The sequence below is a fragment of the Natrix helvetica genome, assembly GCF_964273705.1.
Source record: "Natrix helvetica genome assembly, chromosome: 2".
NCBI classification, from domain to species: domain Eukaryota; kingdom Metazoa; phylum Chordata; class Lepidosauria; order Squamata; family Natricidae; genus Natrix; species Natrix helvetica.
The window spans coordinates 139,083,371-139,103,564 of NC_138552.1; the positions used below are offsets into that span (position 1 = coordinate 139,083,371).

Below are 20,194 nucleotides of genomic sequence, written 5' to 3' on the forward strand. Positions count from 1 at the left end.
AGGAACATAGGACTACAATCAGCCAATCATGATAACTGCAAGGGATTGCAGGAAACTGGTCTTAAACTGAAGAATCAAAGGTCACAAATTACTACTTTAAGCCATAAGGTGGGTTGTAATAGCAATACTATCATATCAATTTATCAATCAACAGACATACACACACATATACATTTCAAACAATGATGCGTTAAATAAATCTCACATCTAAAATGTAAGAAAATGGTAATCAGTTACCAGGAGAAACAGCAAACGTCATTTACATTGTGACATTAAAACAAGTAAATTGTCTTACAGTTTTCCGGCTCTTACAATGACAGGTTTGCAAGTATGGGGAAGTAAAAAAAAGAAAGGTATGAAAATGACACTCAGCAAGGAAGCATATTGCACTATACACAAACAGCAGAATACCAGCATTGAGGCCAAATCACACAGATTAGACCAAGAGAGAAAAATATGTGACAATATTGCCAGTCCAGAACATCTTTCTTTCCCACAAGACTCTGATTTATAAGATTCATTTCTGCATGAGGATGAATACTGCATTCACTTTTGGCCAACACAATACAAAGAAGATGTCGAGACTCTGGAAAGAGTACAGAAAAGTGGAACAAAAATGATTAGGGGGTTGAAGGTTAAAACATACCAAGAACGGTTACAGGAATTGGGTATGTCTACTCTAAAGAAAAGAAGGACTAGAGGAGACATGATAGCTCTGTTCCAATATTTGAGGGGCTCCTACTAAGACAAGAGGGTCAAAATATTTTTCAAAGTGCCAAAAGACAAGAAACAATGGATGGAAATTAACCAAGGAGAGAAGCAACCTAGAACTAAAGACAAATTTCCTAATGGTGAAAGCAATTAACCAATGGAATAGCTTCAGTGATGGAATACCCACACCTTCAGAAGGCTTTCAAAAAGAGTAAAGAATTCTATTCTATAACCATTTATCTGAAATGATATAGGGTTGCCTGCTTGAGCAAGGGGTTGGAATAGAAGACAGCCGAGGTCTATTGTTGTCAGATTTGGCAGTGTGAGTAGTAGTATTATGAAATAAACCCAGGAGCAAAACAAAGCACACAGAGCTTTTAGCCAATTAATAGTGGTTTATATATACAGAAATATATACAAACATACACATGGAGATAAAAATCCCTTACTACACAGCTTGGACACAAGGAGAGAAAGAGAGATACACAATGAGAGAGAGAAACACCCTCTAATGACCACCTATATATATATAGACACCTCATTGCATCAGCCTTGCCTTCCATTGCATCAGCTTACTGATTACAGCTTACAACCTTTCATCAGCTGACAGCTATTAAATCCTTAGTACCTTGACAATTATTCTATGTACTATATAGGCAACAATTACTGGCGTCCAAGAAGATTTGTTTTGGCAAGGAAGGACTTACAAGAATAATAGTAAAAACCACAAAATAGTCCAATTAATAGAAAATGAAGAAGTTACAGTATTCTGGGATTTTAGAATACGAACAGTCAAGCATGAAACCTGGCTGAGTGACTTTTGGGCCAGTCATTATACTTAGCCTACAATGTCAGGCTCAATGTCAGGCTTGGGCAACAAGCCAGTCAGTTGCAACCAATGGATCAACACTTTCTTTTTAAAAAAAAGCTGAGTCTCATTAGTGTGGAAAAACACTTGGAAGAAAAATGTATGGGCTGAAACTGCAACAATATACAATATAACCTGGCTGGCCACATGAATTTGACAACATAGCATGTAAAAGTCAACAGTATTCTATAATTAGTTCATGGGGTAACTTCGTTATATGTGAAACAAAAATAAAGTAACTCACAATTCTGCTTAAATATCTATTCTGTACAAAATCCAATTTGACTAATACATCTTCATTTACTTGTTTCAGTTATATATTTTGCATTTGCATGTGCATGCTTTGTTTTAAATTATAAGCTGCTACATCTTGAACGGACACAGCCTTCTGTGGATTGGCATTACTTCAGTGAGACAGGCAATGCTGGAAAGTGGATAGGGCTGACGCCTAAATCTGTATTATTTCTTTTCTCTTTTTTGGTTTTGTTTAAATTGGTGTGCATTTGTAAAACAAAACGGTTGGCAGAATGCAGGGTTGCCCCAGGGGCTGTGATACCTGTCTCTACTCTCCACTTGCTCTTTCCTCTATTAAAAGCAAAAAAAATAAAATTAAAGTCTCTCTTTTTAATAGCTTTGTAACTCTGTAACCTCGTTTTAAGAACCATGTAGAAAAATTAGATATCATTAATTTATCCCAACTAATAAAACCGTTTTAAAAGAAAGCTCAGCGGGAGAAAATATAGGTAATTTATCCCTGGTTCTTTGATACAAACCCAAAGTGCACATACTGTTTCCCGCATTTCCCCCTTATTAAAATACATGAAGTGTAGCTTGCACATCTACGTTCCAGCATGAAGAAAATAAACCCAGCTCGCCAATCTTTTTTATAATGATCACGGAAAGAGCGGGAAGCCAGCACCGTTGCTGGAGCGCTCACCTTTTTAATGGTTTTGCAATTGTTGCTTGCGCTCGAATTAGTCACTCAAGGCCCCAGATGGAACGAAGAAAGGTGACTGAATTATAGGACCCTGCTTAGAGTCACTCCCTTACTTTGGATAGGCTCGCCCACCCAACCCCGATGCTTCCATGGGAATCGTAGTTCTCTAAAGCCCTTCTCATGATTCGGAACGAGCACTCAATCTCCCAAGAAGCTTTTCGCGAGCTCGTTGTCGCTGCGGAGTGAGCATGCGCGGGCACAGTGTGCTTGTTTTCGTAAGCGGTCGCTGTAGTGATTCGATGGGGGCTCACGACCATTATCGGGTGCGGTTGTTTGCAGGACTCGGAGGGGCTGCTTTGTTCCTGTTGTTGATAGTCCTGTATAGAGTCGGGTCCGAGTTGGAGGTGGGTTGGCAAGCCGAGTAATAACAGCAACCAGTGATATATGTCTCTATATAGCAGTGTTCAAAAGCTTGTCCAATGATATGCCATTTTTAGACCGTATTCGCATTTTAATTCGCTCAGAGGTAGGTTTAAGGCTGGCAGATTTTTGCATTGCAAATCTGATAGTTCAGTGGGGCCGTGATTGCCCTAAGTGATTTTTGAGCAAATAATTACAAATAGTCAAACATGATTATCTTTATCTCTTTGACAAATTTAAATTATTAATTGATTAAGAAATCTAGAATAAGGTGAGAGCTCTGGTAAAATAATTTTGGATATTGAGTCCAGTCAACTAAAAAAAAAATCAAGTTTACCATTACCCTTGTTGAAGATTTGTTGAATTACAATTGCCCTCAAAACCTTAGGCAGCGGGATCAGTCGATTAATATTGTGGCGTAAAGTAATGTGTCTAAAACACACACAAACAAATGATTATATTGTTTAGTTCATTTAGTTTATTGTGGCAATGGAAAACGGAGCAAGGGCAAACATGGCAGTATTTTCTTTGGACATACTTCACACATTAATTGCTATATTTAAAAGAAAAAAAATAGCAAACCTATGAGTTTATGAACTGCAGGCTATAACTGAAATTGGAAAAAAAGTGTTTAAAAATTTCATTAGATGAGTTAATTGAAAAGTGTCATGGAGTGTCAGCTGGAAATAAAACCAAAAAAGGAAATGAGACAGAGTAGTGTGGGAATTGACTGGCTAGGGCTCTTGACAGCTTAAATAAATATTCTTGATGCTAGGGGAAAAGAAATATTTGGAGGTTAGCTTAGGGCAAGTAATGTAAAGTTTATGTTCTTTATATTCGGAATAGAAGAAACTATTCAGAATAGAAAGTTAATTTCCTTATTTATATTTCAGGAGGAGAGGAAAACTTGTGTCCTCTCCACATACCACTCTGTCCAAATTAAAAAATAAAAATATTAAGGTTTGAGGCTGGCAATTCTCTGAACAGTTTAAGACTCTTGCAAAGGCTCAGTATGAGGAGATTGTGTGTGTGTGTGTGTGTGTGAAAGGTTGTTTCCTCATTTCTGATAGCTTTATAAGGTTCTTCTGATGCCATTTAAAGTGGTATCCTTGTGCCCCAGCTGCTATGCTTATCCATAAATGGTTTTAATTTACTTTTTTCCAGCAATCCATTTTGTTGTATCTATCACTCCTTTTGCTATACTAAGCTTCAGAGTCTTTGGAAGTACAATGCAGAGGCATCAGCTTCCCTTTTTCCATTCAAATTGAAGTTACGGAAAATTTGAACCAGTATCTGACATTTAGGAATGGATACAGTGAGAGCCGTATACTAAAACCTACTTCAAAGAAAAATTATTTTTATACTTCCTATTTCTAAACTGCCCATGTCCCTCAGATGCCAATAAGGTATCTGGGAGAGGGAGAAGGTTTGCCTAATCTGGAAGATGTCTTTCATTGTCTTTTAAATGGAACTGTATTTCTGATACTGATCAGTTTTAAGTTTTAAGGATATGAAGACCTCATCTTTCATCAGGTGCTGGTCCGGTCTATTTTAATCTGAATGATAATTTAGTACAGTCATAAGAACTTATGAAGGGCTCAGTTGGATAAGACCAAAAGCCTAGCTCAGGGATCAAACTTAAATACTCAAAGAGCCACTTGGACCCGTTTCCCACAGAAAAGAAAATGCCGGGAGCCACAAAGGTCCTAACCGGAAGCCCCCTGTTCAATTCTGGAGCTGACCGGAAGTTCAGTTCCCCCACCATAGAGTCTCCTAGCGCGGCATACTTTTTCCTCTACCTGTCATAACCAAAAGCCATATCAATTGTGGAGACAACTGGAAAATCCTCCCCTTGCCATAGAGTCTTCTGGCGCACTGTGCTTCTCTCTCCCCCCACCACCACCACCGGAAGCTCCTCTCAAAATTGTGGCGCTGACCGGTGACGGAGCAGCAGCAGAGGGAGGAAAGAGCCATGTGTGGCTCCAGAGCTGACCCCTAGCCTAGCTGATCCAAAATTCCATTCCATGACACATATCTAGTCAAATATATATAAGAAGCTCTAAAGCAGGGCCTTACTGAAGCAACCACATCTCCTTATGTTCAAAATGAAATGATCTGCGATTCTGGAAGATAATGTATTCCTCTCTTGACTTGTAGCTATTGTTTGCTGATCCTTGTATATAAAATTGATTGCTCTCCTTTTACAATTGCCCCAGGTGACAGCCATCACTACATCTTCTGGCCAATTCCATTATTCCAATAGGTCCTGTATAAAACTTTATTTCATTTCATCTGTTCTTGAATCACTGCCCAGTTTTATTGCCTCTAGATTTATCCACATAGCACACTTTTCTGCACCTCTTGACATTTCTTCATTTAGTGCCTTTGTAGAACCAGATATGTCCCAGCAAGAGGTTCCTCAAAGTGAATTGCTCTAACTCTGCCAAGAATGTGTAGATTATAACTCCCTAAATTAATCAGCCAACGTGTTTATTGCTGAGAATTCTAGGAGTAAGTATCATAGGGCGTTCAAGGGAAAGATAGCAATAGCACGTAGACTGATAAACCGCCTCATAGTGCTTTACACAGCCCTCTAAGTGGTTGACAGAGTCAGCCTATTGCCCCCAAGAATCTGGGTCCTCATTTTACCCACTTTGGAAGGGTGGAAGGTTGAGTTAATCGTGAGCCTGGTGAGATTCAATCTGCCAAACTGCTGGCAACCGGTGATCAGCAGAAGTAGCCTACAGTACTACACTAACCACTGTGCCACGGTGGCTCTTATTCTCTAATCTGATAATTTTGGTTGATACTTAGTGCTTTTTTGGGGGGGGGGGTTTCTTTAATTTCTTTTTTTGGGGGGGAATGCAGTAACCAAAGCTGTATACTGTACAATATTCCAATTGTGATTACATTTTTTCTTCAATCATGTCTGATTCTTGGAGACTGCCTAGACAAGTCTGCCATTTTTTGGCCAGGTTTTGGGGAAGTGGTTTGGCACTGCCTCCTTCATAGTACTGGAGGGAGGGTGACTGGCTCAAGGTCACTCAGCTGACTGTGTGCCCAAGGTAGGACTAGAATGGTCTCCTGATTTCTAGCCTGATGCCTTCAGCACTATATCAAACCGATTACAAAGTATATCCATTCAAAATCCAGAAGTATAATACTCCATATTTTACAATTTGAATTCAACTGTTTGCTTTAAAGCACTGATTGTGTGTTGTTTGAGTGCCCTGCATACTGAGGAGCAGCTTTGCCAAAGTGTTACTTAGTGCTTTTTATAAATGACAAGTTCAACCACTTCACAATCAGTCGTGATTATCTCAGAGAACCTCACTGTATTACCTTGGATGTTGGAAAGTTTTGTGCTAATATGCAGGATTCACAGTTAATTAGCAAATTAGCATATCCGCTGTTTTAACAATCAGTTTCCCAATTTGAAGGGAACCTTTTGAACTATTTCTCTTTCCTTTTTAATTCTGAATTATTTATGTGTAAATAAGATCAAGTTAGATTTTTGGAAACCTGCATTGTTTTTTTCTCCTTCAAGGAATTGTATTTACACTAGCCTTCCCCTGTTGAATATCATTTAATTGTAGTGAGACTGAAACCCCAAGAAGTCTCAACCAGATTTCCATATTATGGAAATGAAGGGAAATGCAGTTGAAATGCATCTTTTGAAAAACTATAGTATATAAACCATGCTTTCCGATTAATCCCTATTCATGTGCCACTATCCAACAGAATTTATCTTAACAGAACGATGTTGATTTCCTAGCATTATTTGGTCTTCTCTAGCTGAACTTGTCGATCAGAAAGGTCGGCAGTTTGGCAGTTCGAATCCCTGGTACTGCATAACAGAGTGAGCTCCTGTTACTTGTCCCAGCTTCTGCCAATCTAGCAGTTTGAAAGCATGTAAAAATGCAAGTACAAAAATAGGGACCACTTTTGGTGGGAAGATAACAGCATTCCATGCGCCCTCGGCATTTAGTCATGCTGGCCACATGACCACGGAATTGTCTTCGGACAGCGCTGGCTCTTCAGCTTTGAAATGGAGATGAGCACCGCCCCTAGAGTTGGGAACGACTAGCACATATGTGCGAGGGCAGCCTTTACTGGCAGCCAATTAGAGAAGCCAAGTCATTGAACTTTAAAGTATAAATACTAATGGCGATAAGTTATAGTTTATGAGGGTATGGATAGTGATACATTCCAATTTTTGTTTGTGTTGCTGTCATTGGCTGATTTCTGCAAAGCTAAACAGGGTAGGTTGTGAAGGAGACCTCTCCTCTTGTAAACTAGACTAGGAAGTTGAGAAGATTTCAAAGAACAAAAATGGAAAATCAGTTCCATATAATTGCCAGGTATACAAGTAGTCCTCAATTTACAACCATTCGTTTAGTGATTATTCGAAGTTACAGTGGCACTGAAAAAAGTGATTTGTCACCCTTGTAGCATCCTCATGTCACATGATCAAAATTCAGATGCTTGACAGTTGGCATGTATTTATGACAGTTGCAGTGTCCTGGGGGGTCATGTGATCACTTTTTGCAATGTTCTGACAAGCAACATCAATGGGGAAGCCAGATTCATTTAACAACCGTGTTACTAACTTAACAAATCCAATGATTCACTTACCAACTGTGGCAAGAAAGGTAATAAAATGGCGAAAAACTCACATAGCTGTCTTGCTTAGCAATAGAAATGTTGGGCTCAATTGTGGTCATACGTTGAGCATTACCTGTATGCATGTACTTGAATGCATGTCTATATAGTGAGAAGGAATTGCTCAACTTGGAAGGAAACAATACTTACAACCTTGTCTCTGGATGCGGCTGTTTGAAAATGTTTTGAAAGGGTTTTTTTTTTTTTGGAACTTAATAAAGTTGTTTAAAGGAGTTTTTTTTCCCCTCAGCTAAATCATATGATTTTAAGAAGGATGTTTCTCTTAAGTTGGACCTAAACATTTGTCTTTTATTGTTCTCTCAGCCTATAATCTACCTCAAAGGATTGATTGTTGGGAAAAAGAGGAAACAGTGCAGCATATCAATCTAACAAAGAGGTGGAGTTAACCCTTTCTGGACAGATCCATTTACTAATGGCCGGAATGATGCTTCACGGTAAATCAACACCGTTTAACAGCATTGTTTTTGTATTTGATTTGCAAGGTGCTAAATCAGTGGGCTACTTATTCATTGTGGCGGATACAGAAACCACTCTACAAACTTGATCTAGAGTGGCCAAAGTTTTCAGAAGAATTTACTGGTCAAACATTTTGTGTTGCTGTTGATCATCTCCAGGGATTAGTCTACGTGGGACAGGTAAGAAACAACAAGATCGAAATGTTTTTGTTACCCAAGATGCAGTTATTACATTAAGGAGATGAATAATACAGTGTTGTAATCCTGCATGGTTCTGCTTGACTCCTTCAGGTTATTTCACTTTTTTTAATAGAAAAAAGCTAATTAAGTGCTGATTTATCGCTTGACCATAAATCACTTTTTTTTTCATTCACACTTTTTGGTTTGGTTTACCGTTTTAAAAGCTTGCGCATTGTTACTTTGCATTGTTACAAGAATTGGCTTAGTAATGATGTTCTAATTATGTTGATGAATTATTTCTTAATTACATTTCTAGACTGCTCAGTTTCAAAGTGGGCAGTTTCATAGTTTTTTAAAAAAATACATAAAAAACCCCTGCATGCCTTTTTCCTATAGTTCTTCAAATTACACACACCAAAATGTACTTGAAATTAGCAGTTCAATAACAACATTTTATAGCAAATTTTTTTACAGAATCTGAGATTATCTAAAATATTTATTCTTCCAATTCTACACAGAGCCCTTTATTTGGTTTCTGGCATCTTGGTTCCTTACTGCATTATCAAAAATTATTCTCAGCTTTATTAATATCGAACCTGTTTCAATAACTTTGCTTTATTGTCTATCAAACTATGGTTTTCACTGAAAAATGGAGATACTTTCAAGCTAAAAGTTAGATTTTATATTTCCAGAGATGTGACTGTGTTTTTATTTTGGCAGCTTTCTTTCAGATGGCATCCAGATTCTCCTATTTTAACATCTGATAGTACTTTGCTCAGATGTGTGAAGTTTTCTCACAGTTTTCCTTTGAAGTGTGTGGTCTGGTTTGCATAGCATGTTGTGACTTGGCCTAAAATACTGTTTGAACCCAAACCATAAGACAGGCTGATTATGATCTGAAACCATGACTTTATTTTTATTCGTTTATTCAATGATGGTCCAATCTGTCATCTGAAGCATATACTGCCATATGGACTTTGGATTTCTAATAAAATGGTGCAGGGTAGCAGGAATAAATTGGAGCTGATCCTACATAAATGAAGATTGAATTAGGGACATAGAGGAGGGGGTGAGTTACCCCTCCTTGTTATATAGGCTCTGCTGCGAGCCCCAGTTGGATTAGTATGGGCATGTTAGTTTTTGGGTATAAAATTAAATCAGAAGGGCTAGCTAGTCATTCAGCCAACATAAACATATAGAAATTTTGATTGAAGACTGGGAAACCATGCCATGCCGTATTTGGCTTTTGTTACATGTTCACTGAGTAAATGCCTCACTGTGATCCACAATCTTTAACATGTTGTATGAACACATCTGTAACTAATGCAGATTCCGGGTTTTTTTTTTTTACCCCAAGAGGAATCTGATCGTTTCTTTAATTTATACACCATCCATCTCATGATGTGACTCTATAGACCTTTGCATAACTAAACATGCTGTTTTAAAGTTTATTGTGTATTTTCTTAATAGCTTAAAAATCTAATGCTAGAATAGTGAGTCAGCTGCTGTACTGTTTGCTCAGTCTCTTTATAGGGACAGTCCCGAGTAGTCTGTCTTAATGTCTAGTTTTCTAATGTAAATCCAACAATAAGTACATTACAGGTCTGTGCGTATTTTTAAATCGTGGTGCTCTCATACTTTTCAAGCTGCAATGGCAGAAAACAATTAAACATAGAGAGGGCATTGTATAATTGCAGCATTTAAAGATCAGAAGTCTAAAGCTCTTTAAAGCCTGAAATGTGCAATGTCTGAATTTTGAAGGGATGCAATGCATCTAAAATGAATCTGAATTCCCACTGTTGTAATTGCAATCTTTAATAAAACTACTGTAAAACAATTAAAATTGGCCTGAACGCCCAAACTATTGAAAGGCTGCCAGGGTGAGACAGACTGATATAAGGAAAATTGAAGGCCAGACAGCTCGACTTCTGGATCTCCAATGAATTGCTGGAGCAAATGATCTGTTTCCCAGCTGTAGCTTTAACAGATTATATCAACGTGGCAGAAGCAGAAGAGGCTGCCTTTCTGTAAAGAGTTTTGCTTGGGGAAATATTTTGTGACTGTCAACTAGAGACATAAATAGAGCCGCCTTTTTGAAAATAGTCAAGGAATTTGGGGTTAGTCCAACAGTTTTAACAAAATCCAGCATTATATGTTGTAGAATTCCTGGTGAATTTCTTGGGGCAGTTAAAAATCAATGGTTGATGTGTAGCTTGGACCGCAATTGCCCTTCATTTTGCTCATATCTCTGTATTGTATAACAACGTTCTCAGTTTGGGGAAAGTACTTATTATTAATGCTAGTGTATTAGCATGCTAATGTATCTTAGCTTTGATTAAGCTAAAATACATTAGCATACTTTGTGGTTAAAAATATGTTGAGATGCGTTTCATTTTTATGTGGGTATTTTAAAAAGAGAGCCAAGTTGATGTAGTGGTTAAGCCAGTAGACTGAAGACCATGAGTCTAGTCCCGCCTGGGACGCAATGCCATTCCAGGTAACTTGGCCCAATCACTTTTTTGTATTCCTAAGAAGTAGGTAGTGAACAACCACTTTCAAAACCTTGCCAAGAAAACTACAGGGTTTAGTCCAAGCAATCACCAGGAGTCAACAATGACACAATAGCATTAAAAAAAACCTGTATTTATGTGGCAGTAATGTGACAGATTGAGGAATGAATAAATAAAGCAGTACTGGTTGGAAATAGTCTGATCTCTGTCCTCTGTTTATGAAATATCCTTAAGTGGCATGGATGGAAGGGCAAGTTTGCATGGTGCCAAGTTTGAGGTATTTTAAGCCAAGCACAGGACTTAAAAATAAGTGGATCTTTTAAAATGTGTCAATTTACTTTAACTTTTCTTACCGTTCTTTTATTTCACCCTGTTTTACTTCTGCAATAGTTAATTTGGAACCCTCTATTGTTAAATATTGTCCGTATGGTATTTCTCTTGTTTTATAGTTCTTTTGGAATGTTAATTAATTATTATTTTTAGTTACATTCTGTTTGTCCTTCAGAAAGGCTTCTCATTGAATAGCGAAAGAAATAGATTAAATTTGGATTTATTGGAAGTTTCATATTAGGTTCCTGAACCTTAAATGTTCAAATGTTGAGAACAAGCAAGAGGGAAAGGCCATCCTCTTCTTGGGCTGCTGTAAAGCTTTCTGAAAGTATTTTTCTCTATCTTTTGACAAGAATGCCTTGCGCTAAATACTTGGATACCTTTCTTATATTTGGCATTCCAAACGTAGAATTTCCTAGCCAATGTGGCCATTTTTAAAATTAATGTCTGCACAATTGAAGGATGCTTGGGTTATGGAAGGGTGGACTAATTTTCTCAAAACAGCAGTAACAATTTTTTCAATCAGCACCCAAAATGATGGATGTCATCTATTGTACTACTACATTGACTTTCCAGCAACATTAGTTTCTGTGATCTTTTTGGACACACCAATTACTTTCCTTTTACATAGCTGCACTGGCGCACTCTTAAAAAACCTGAGAGGGGCGAAATGACTAGTATTTATAAAATTATTTATTTTCCTTGGTTTTTTGGAGGTAACTATACTTGGTCAGCCTCTTTGGAGTTACAATAGACTAATGCTTAATTAAAGCTATTTACTGTATAAGTAATGAAAAAATGGTTGGGTTTTTCTGTCTGCCATACCTTTCTGATTCTCTTTTTTGTTATCTTTGTGCACCTTGAGAGAGGTAATGATGACGTGCCAAAGGTCTCAGTATTCTCAGAGGAAGGCTATCTTGTACAAACGTGGAAAACAGCCACCATTGAGATGCCCCATGGAATCTTTGCACTGAACACACCTAATGGAAGCTCTGTGTGGATCACAGATATAGGAAATGGTACGTAGAAATATTGTTGTTTAACGTGGATAAAGAATGCTGTTGGGTGTCTTATGTTTTGCAACTGAAGTATATTTTGGATTGAATTTAAATTGAGATGCGGTCCTTCCCCAAAATAAATTGGAACCCAAGATTAAACATATACTGTAGGTCATATATATTTACAAGAAACATATAGAGTATCAGTCTGGTACTCCAGATATTTCAGTTTTCAAATCCCAGAAGGCCAAGTGAGCGTGGTCAACGGCAAAGAAATCTGAAAGATAGTCATTTTAAGACCTCGTATCAATATTTAATTTAAAAAGCATCAATAATGAGAAACTCTCTGTCATCATTAAAATGTCAGCATATAATAACCAATAATCAAACCTAAAATGAGGGTCTTCAAAACTCAACAGTTGGTTAGGTTGCTTACTTCTGACCCAGGTTGACCTTGTTAAGCCAGTATCCCAAGAGATTGGACTGCCATTTGTCAGAAATGGTGTAGGGTCTCCTGCTTGGGCAGGGGGTTGGACTAGATGACCTATAAGGTCCCTTCCAACTCTGTTAATCTGTAAAGCCAAGCATGCTTCCACCAAGAAGGTTTCTAGTCATAGTAATCAAAAGTCCTTGATGTATCTATTTCATCTCCCTAATGGGTTTTCAGTGATAGAAAAATACGGTAGGGATACTTCATGGGAGTTGGCATCAGCAGCTGGTGTGCTTTTTGAAATTCTGTGAATGAGGAGAGGTGACGGCACATCCGTGCAAGCCCCAGAATCTCACACACACTGTGAAAGGTTCTGCAGGTAATGCCCAAATAAGTGCGCAATTTGGCTACGATACAGCTCCTACAAAGCATGCAGTGCAGAGAGCTGATGACTGCATTCCTGTTTTAGTAAGGCATTTCTCCCCATCAGAGTGGGGAGAAAGGGGATTGTTAATGGACAGTAGCATTGAAGGCTTTGGGCAGTGTGAGAACAAAAGACACCTGGCACTGTTGGTGCACCATTTTTAGTGTCTTCACAAGTATAGCACTACAACCGACGTGGTTGCAGCCTGATTCTTTTTTATGCTTGACCAAAAAAAATCTGTTCTCCAAATATTGTAGCATTGAATGTTTAATTAAAATTTGGCTATATGAGGTATCTGCAGCTTGCACCATATTCTTGAACAGAGATTTAGCCACATTCTTTTCACACCTCTGCAGATCTTCTTACTTATTCAAACTTTCAGGAGAATGAAGAAGAAAAGGAGTTGCTAATCAAGGGGTAGTGAGAGAAAGAACAGGAACAAGGGTTCATTATGAGCAACTCTCTGTGATGCAGAGCAGAAAGGTTCTATACAGGTAGTCCTCAACTTACGACCACAACTGAGCCTAAAATTTGTGCTGCTAAGTAAGACATTATTATTGAGTTTTGCCCCATTTTATGACCATTCTTGCTACCGTTGCTCAGTTAGTAATACTGTTGTTAAGTGAATCTGGCATCCTCATTGACTGCCTGTCAGAAGGTTGCAAAAGGTGATCCACATGACCCCACCACACTGCAACCACCATAAATATGAACCAGTCACCAGGTGTCCACATTTTGATGATATGACCATGGGGATGCTGCTATGGTTGTAAGGGTGAAAAGTGGTCATAAGTCACCATTTTCAGTGACATTGTAACTTCGAATAGTCACTGCACAAATGGTTGTAAGTCAAGGACAACCAATAGAATCCAGAAGTTGTACCAATTTTCCTCTGAACAAGGTAGGGAATAAATTATTATTTTATCTTTAAATTTGTAATACACGTGACTTTGTTGGAAAGTCTCAACTTCTCCTTGATGCAGGAAAATATGGCCATACAGTGAAACAGTACAGCCCTTTCGGTGAACTCCTTCAAGTCATAGGTACTCCAGGTACAGCAGGTTCTGATACAGACCCTCTACAGTTTGACCAACCAGCAGAAGTTTTTGTGGAATCAACTGGAAACATTTACATTGTGGACGGTGATGGAGGACTAAATAACCGCTTGCTCAAATTGACAAAAGGTAAGCAAATGTATGTTTTAAATGTTGATGGCGGCTTTTATTTCTAATGTGCTGATAAACCATTTCATAATCTGATATATTGATTGGACCAGCGGCCCCCCAACCTTTTAGGCACCAGAGATGGGTGCCATGGAGAGAAGTTTTTCCGCGAACCGGAGGGTGTGTGGTTTTGCTTGCTGCCTGCATCCTGCGGCTGGAGCTTTGCTTGTTTGCGTGGCCCAGTTTCTGGCATGCTGTGGCCCAGTGCCGGTCTACAGATCAGGGTTTGGTGACCCCTGGGCTGGACTATAATTTATAGAATAAGAGACTCATATCTGGAGACATAAGACTGTGAAAGGCTGCTTTAGTGGCTTTTTCTGTGATAAGGGAACACATTAGGAGTGGTTAAGTGGTTTGTGTTTGATGCAATCAGCATTAGTTTTGGACCACATGAATGACTCCATGTGGTTTTCTTGGCAACAATATGCCAACATTATCTTCTTTCCAGCATATTATTTTTAAACTTTACAGTCTAGCCTACAGTGATGGTGCTTCCAGGTAGGCTCTCATTTTCAAGCATTAACCAGGTTCAATTCTGCTTAGCTTTTTTGAGATTAACCAAGGTTTTTGGATAAAAACCGATGATTTAAAAAAAAAGTTTAAAAATCATTTTTTTAAAAAAATTAAATCGGAATTTATTTTAATAAAATGCTTTTGGAATAAAAATCTATCTAAAGATAATTTTCTATTTAAGATGCATTAATAATTTTGTTTATTCAGCATGAAATGGAGCTTAGTTATGTAGCATGAGGCTGTATATTCTGCAATATTGGGACTGTCGTGAGTCAACAGCGGGTTAGAGGAGCTGCTGTGGGACAGAGTTGACGGTTGCTCTTTAAAAATTATGATTTAAATCAAGTTGATTTAAATCAAGCCGTTTTACTAGTGATTTAAATTGTGATTTAAATTGTGATTTAAATCGACTTGATTAAATCAAATCCACCCTGGTTTTTGGAGGTGCAGCCACTTGCCGTAAGACATTTGCACTGATTATAAGATTCTAAATAAGGAAATTGTTTCTTTTCCCATATACCTCAATTCTTGGTGACTCATAGATTATGATTTTAGGGCCTCTGCAGTCATAAGCCACCAATATGCATACAATTAATGCTGCAAATTTACTGGTACCTTATCTTTTTATAAGTTTCGAATACTTTTTCAATATGTTCTGGTGATATCTGAAGATCTTAAACATATCTTAAATAGCGTTATCTTGCAGAACGAAAATAGATATCGCGTTATGTTAATAGTCAGAAAGCTGAACTCCTAATGTAGTATTCTGCAATGGAAAGCTAGATTATATCATTTAATGCATATCAGTGAAATATAACATGGTATTTTCTGAATTTTTATGACACAAATATACCTGCTTTATTTTTCCTAATAATAGGCCTTCAGTTTTCCTTTCTCTTGTGATAGAATAGCATGGCTATTCTTTACAATACGTTAAACTCCTTTAAATTGTGAGGCAATCTTTTGTTTTATTTCAAAAGCAGTTTTGTAGTTTTTAAAGTAAAAATTGAGTTAAAAGCCTAAAAGTGTGTGTTTGCACTCATTTTTTATATCCTTTATATCCTGATTAGGGGTATGAATTAGCACTATAAAAGGTCTATTCATATCCCTGGACTCTGTGGGTTCTCTACTCCTGCCTTTGTTTTAATCCTGATACTGTATTATACTGTAAACTCATTGCAGGAAATAATGCTTCATCAACATCTTTTTACCCACAGATTTAAAGATTCTATGGCTACGTGGAGAAAACGGTACTGCTCCTACACAGTTCAGGATTCCACACAGTGTAACTGTGGATTCGGTTGGGCGGGTAAGGGAGCAATGATAATTTTGACATAATAGCATAAAACATTTTTGTTGTTGTGAAGTTGTGTCTGACCCATCACGACCCCATGGACAACCTTTCTCCAGGCCTTCCTATCCTCTACCATCTCACAGAGTCCATTCAAGCTCATGCCTACTGCTTCGGTGGCTCCATTCAGCCACCTCATTCTCTGTCGTCCCCTTTTTCTTTTGCCCTCAATCTTTCCCAGCATTAGGCTCTTCTCCAGTGAGTCCTGCCTTCTCATTAGGTGGCCAAAGTATTTGAGTTTCATCTTCAGGATCTGGCCTTCTAAAGAGCAGTCAGGGTTGATCTCCTCTAGGACTGACTGGTTTCATCGCCTTGCAATCCAAGGGACTCACAGGAGTCTTCTCCAGCACCGTAGTTCAAAGGCCTCAATTCTTTGACGCTCAGCCTTCCTTATGGTCCAACTTTCACAGCCATACATTGCAACTGGGGAAACCATAAAACATTAGAATACCTCTAACCACACTGATGAGGATACTGTTGGCCAAGTAAACAGCCATATAGCTTTTATTGTCTCAGCACTTTGTACGTGCGCAAGATAACACACATACAAAAGGAAGAGAGTTTCACTTGTGCAGTTTGCCAGCTTGACTTTTTTTAGTCCCCAGACCTCCCTCCACTCCCAATGCCCTTAAAAATGATTGAATGGTTGCCTTGAGGCTATGCAAACCATTTGGGTGGATGAAAGTGATACATATTGCTTGAATATCAAGATTTGGTTCCTCCCCGACATAGGATAATGAGAAGCTGATTATTAATTTCGAGAACAATCTGTTTAAGTTAGAAAATGTTTGTGTATTTCTTTCTTGGTGCTCAGAACAGTGTCTTTCTTTGTACCAGGTCTGGGTTGCGGATAGAGCCAACTGGAGAATCCAGGTTTTTGCAAAAAATACTGGGGAATGGTTAGGATCTTGGGATAACTGCTTCACAGAAGATGGTCCTTACTCTGTAAGGTATAGTTATCTATGTGTATGCATGCCAGTGTGTGTCCATTGGATGGAAGAGAAAAACCTTTCAACTAACTATTGTTGAACAAGAATCCCTTTGTGTATAGGATTTCTGATGAAGGTTTCAATTCCTAGGATAGAGCCAAGTAAGGTAGCACTCTGACCGCACCAGTGGGTTCACTAACAATTCACATCCCCCCGATTTTGAAATGTGATCACCTTAGTTATAAATTTTTCATAACTGGTATATTTTGAAAGTGATCTGCCAGCGGCTGGTAATCCTGGCACTTTTTCTGTGACTCTGACCTTAAAAAGCTCAATTTTACTTTACTGGAAGATACCATGAAACTGCCTGATATTTTAAAATAGCATTTGGGTGGGATCCAAGTATTCAATGAATGGAGTTGGAAACAAACTAGAATGGGAGACGATATTTGTCTTTGTTTCACATACATTCCTATCCCCAATATGTTTGAGGGAAAGGGAATGTTGAGTTCTAGGAAGGGTAAAATCTAGATGAAAATTGTTTTCTTAAGCGAGAAACCCCACACCCTGTTTTGGATCATGGACAATTTGAATAATTTCCATTCTATTTAAAATGTATACTTGCAGTGAAGAGGTGGGATTTTATGCATTCTTTTATTGACATACCTTTTCATGTGGAATAATTTCACATTATTTTGGAACTGTATGAAAGAATGGTATCCCTGGACCAAGTCCACGGATCATGCTTGTTTACTATTGGTTTTTTTTTAAATACCCATATTTCATATATTCAGATAATGATTTTTTGTCCAAAGAACTACAGTCTAGTTTTTTTCTTATTGTCAACTGTCACTTTTCTCAATTTGTACCCAACATCTCCGTTGAAAATTGGCTCGATGACACAGAATCCCACCAGTAGGATTTTCAAAAAGCTCTTAGGACAGCATTTCAGGCAGTGTGGGTATCTAGAGAGACAGTAGTGTTGCCTCAGATCCAACAGAAATACATATTGCTCACAGAATAGGGTCTTTTAAGATTTGGTGTTTCCTTTTCTTTTAAGTTTCCTTTTTTTCCTCTTCCATTTACAGGTTTACTCCTGATCAGCAGCATATAATTGTGGCCCACCTAAACGTTAATAAGATTTCTATTTTGGCAGCCCCACCAGTAGGATTAATTGGGGATTGCATTGTAGTGGACACAATCCAGCTTGCAAGAGAAGTCAAGCCTCACCTTCTGGATGTCAGCTTAAGTACTGGAGCCATATATGTGGCAGAAATTGGAGCTGAACAAGTACAGAAATACGTACCTTTGGACTAACGATATCTTTCATGCCATACAAGCAAGTGTGGAAGCTCTGTCACAACTTGATGCGGTGGACTGCAGTTCTTAGACTCTCTGTCTCACAGCTGATTGCTGTGCTAGTTGGGGTGGGGCGGGGGGGATCTCTAGGAGTAGCTGACGGAGGGATTTTGCTCTACTTGATGGCCTGCTCTCCCCATTTGTGCAATACTTGAAATAACTAATGATGAATTCTGTGCATTTATCTCAGGGACTAGTTTGTCTTTCAGTATTTTAGCCAAGTTTTACAGGCCGTGTTTTAATTGGTTTTTCATATTTGTCTTGCAATAAAATTCCAAGAGTTTTTCTGTTCATTCTTTTAACATAATCAGAGTTATGTGCTTGCAGTGGTTTCATTGCCAGCCTTAAATTTGTTTACAGTCAGTGGGAGACAACAGAATATTTGATTAAATAAACAAACAGAGTGGGCGGGGGGGGGGGGTATTGCAGTAATCTCCGGGAGCAACTCCTAGTCCATGAGCAAATAAGATCTTTGAAAAACACATATTATACTTCAGCATTAACAGAGCCTGGACTAGTGGCAATCCCTGTCCACTGAAGGTTTTTCTAAGCACAGCCCCTATTCAAAGGCAACTTAAAGCGTTCCTTCAATTGCTGATTTGTTTTCCTGTTATATTTTGGTATAGTACTCTGAAATGGATATTTTAAAAAATATGGTATGTTGTGACTGTTCAGCCTACCAAACCAGTCCCATACATTATAGTTGCCTTGTTTTATACTCATTATTGTGGTGGTTCTCATCTTTTAAAGAAACTTTTTCTGAATAATGAACATGTTCGTTGTTTTTTTAAGCAGACCAGAACTAACAGCAATTGATAATCTGCACAGAAAAGCACTCCTTGGGATATGGATATGTTATTAACATGTTAAAGACAGCATTATATGTAAACCATTTGTGACTAACATAAATTAAATGTAAAGAAGACCAACTTAAGGACAGCGGGTAGAACCACCACCTTAGAATTGACAATGCTTTCATCAAGATAGCAGATAGCCTCGGCCTTTTAGAATCAACCATCGACATAAAGAAATAAGCAGTCCAGAAAAAAGGCTGCAGATTGGAGCTCCATAGAGCGGCCACAAAGGTCTTGGAAATGATATTCCAATGTTGAGGTGCGTCTGTGTTGTGATGTGGTCCCCAGGAATCAAAAACCTGATGACATGTAATCCATCTATCAATTAACTAACATTGTTCCTCCGAGCTTTGCATCTTTGTTACTCTGCTCCAAAAGTTCCTGCAAGACATTAGGATAGTAACAACTTTGACCTACGTTGCTTTGAACCTGAAATCACAGGATTGTGAGCTAAAAGAATCCTAGGAGGCAATGGCAAATCACTTCTATATTATAACACACATACACATACTGGAAAAAAGTCCAGCAAGGAGCTTCTGCTGATTGGGAACTGACCTCTGCATGAGAAATATCTGTTACCTTAGTTCTGGAACATTTCCATATTATTTTAATGAAAGTTGCTCTGGTCACTGGAATAATTCACCTTTCCTCGATTTACAACAGTTTGTTTAGTGACTATTCAAAAATTACGGCACCGAAAAAAGTGACTTATGACCGTTTTTCACATCCCCCTTACAACCATTGCAGCATTCCCACGGTCACGCAATCAAAATTCAGATGCTTGATGACTCATGCTTATGACGGTTGCCATGTCCCAGTCATGTTATCCCCCTTTTGCAACCTTCTGACAAGCAAAAGTCAATGGGGAAGCCCAATTCACTTAACAACCGTGTTACTAACTTACCTTATTTTTTGGAGTATAAGACGCAACTTTCTTCCCCTCCCCCCCCAAAGAGTGTGGAAATGTTGGTGCGTCTTAGCCATCTTTCGCCTCCCGAAGCCCCGCCCCGTATCCCATT

At 38.4% G+C, this 20,194-nt stretch overlaps 2 protein-coding genes across 3 annotated transcripts in view; one reads left to right on the forward strand and one right to left on the reverse strand.

Moving 5' to 3' along the window:
• ESD (esterase D) overlaps positions 1-2,657 on the reverse strand; it is a 15,712-nt gene extending 13,055 nt beyond the window's left edge. Inside the window, exon 1 of the mRNA XM_081941857.1 lies at positions 2,517-2,657. The gene's annotated coding sequence lies outside the window, so the exon portion shown is untranslated. The remainder of the gene's footprint in view (positions 1-2,516) is intronic.
• Positions 2,645-19,088, forward strand: NHLRC3 (NHL repeat containing 3). 2 transcript variants are annotated; one of them, XM_081941855.1, is made up of 7 exons: positions 2,645-2,920; positions 8,102-8,254; positions 11,960-12,113; positions 13,930-14,130; positions 15,900-15,991; positions 16,871-16,983; positions 18,051-19,088. In XM_081941855.1, the coding sequence occupies exons 1-7, from the start codon at positions 2,765-2,767 to the stop codon at positions 18,277-18,279; spliced, it is 1,098 nt and encodes a 365-aa protein (XP_081797981.1). In that variant the 5' UTR covers positions 2,645-2,764; the 3' UTR covers positions 18,280-19,088. The 2 variants fall into 2 exon arrangements, with proteins under 2 accessions (XP_081797981.1, XP_081797982.1); XM_081941856.1 differs by lacking the exon at positions 2,645-2,920 and adding an exon at positions 2,932-3,042.
• The last annotated feature ends 1,106 nt before the right edge of the window (positions 19,089-20,194 follow it).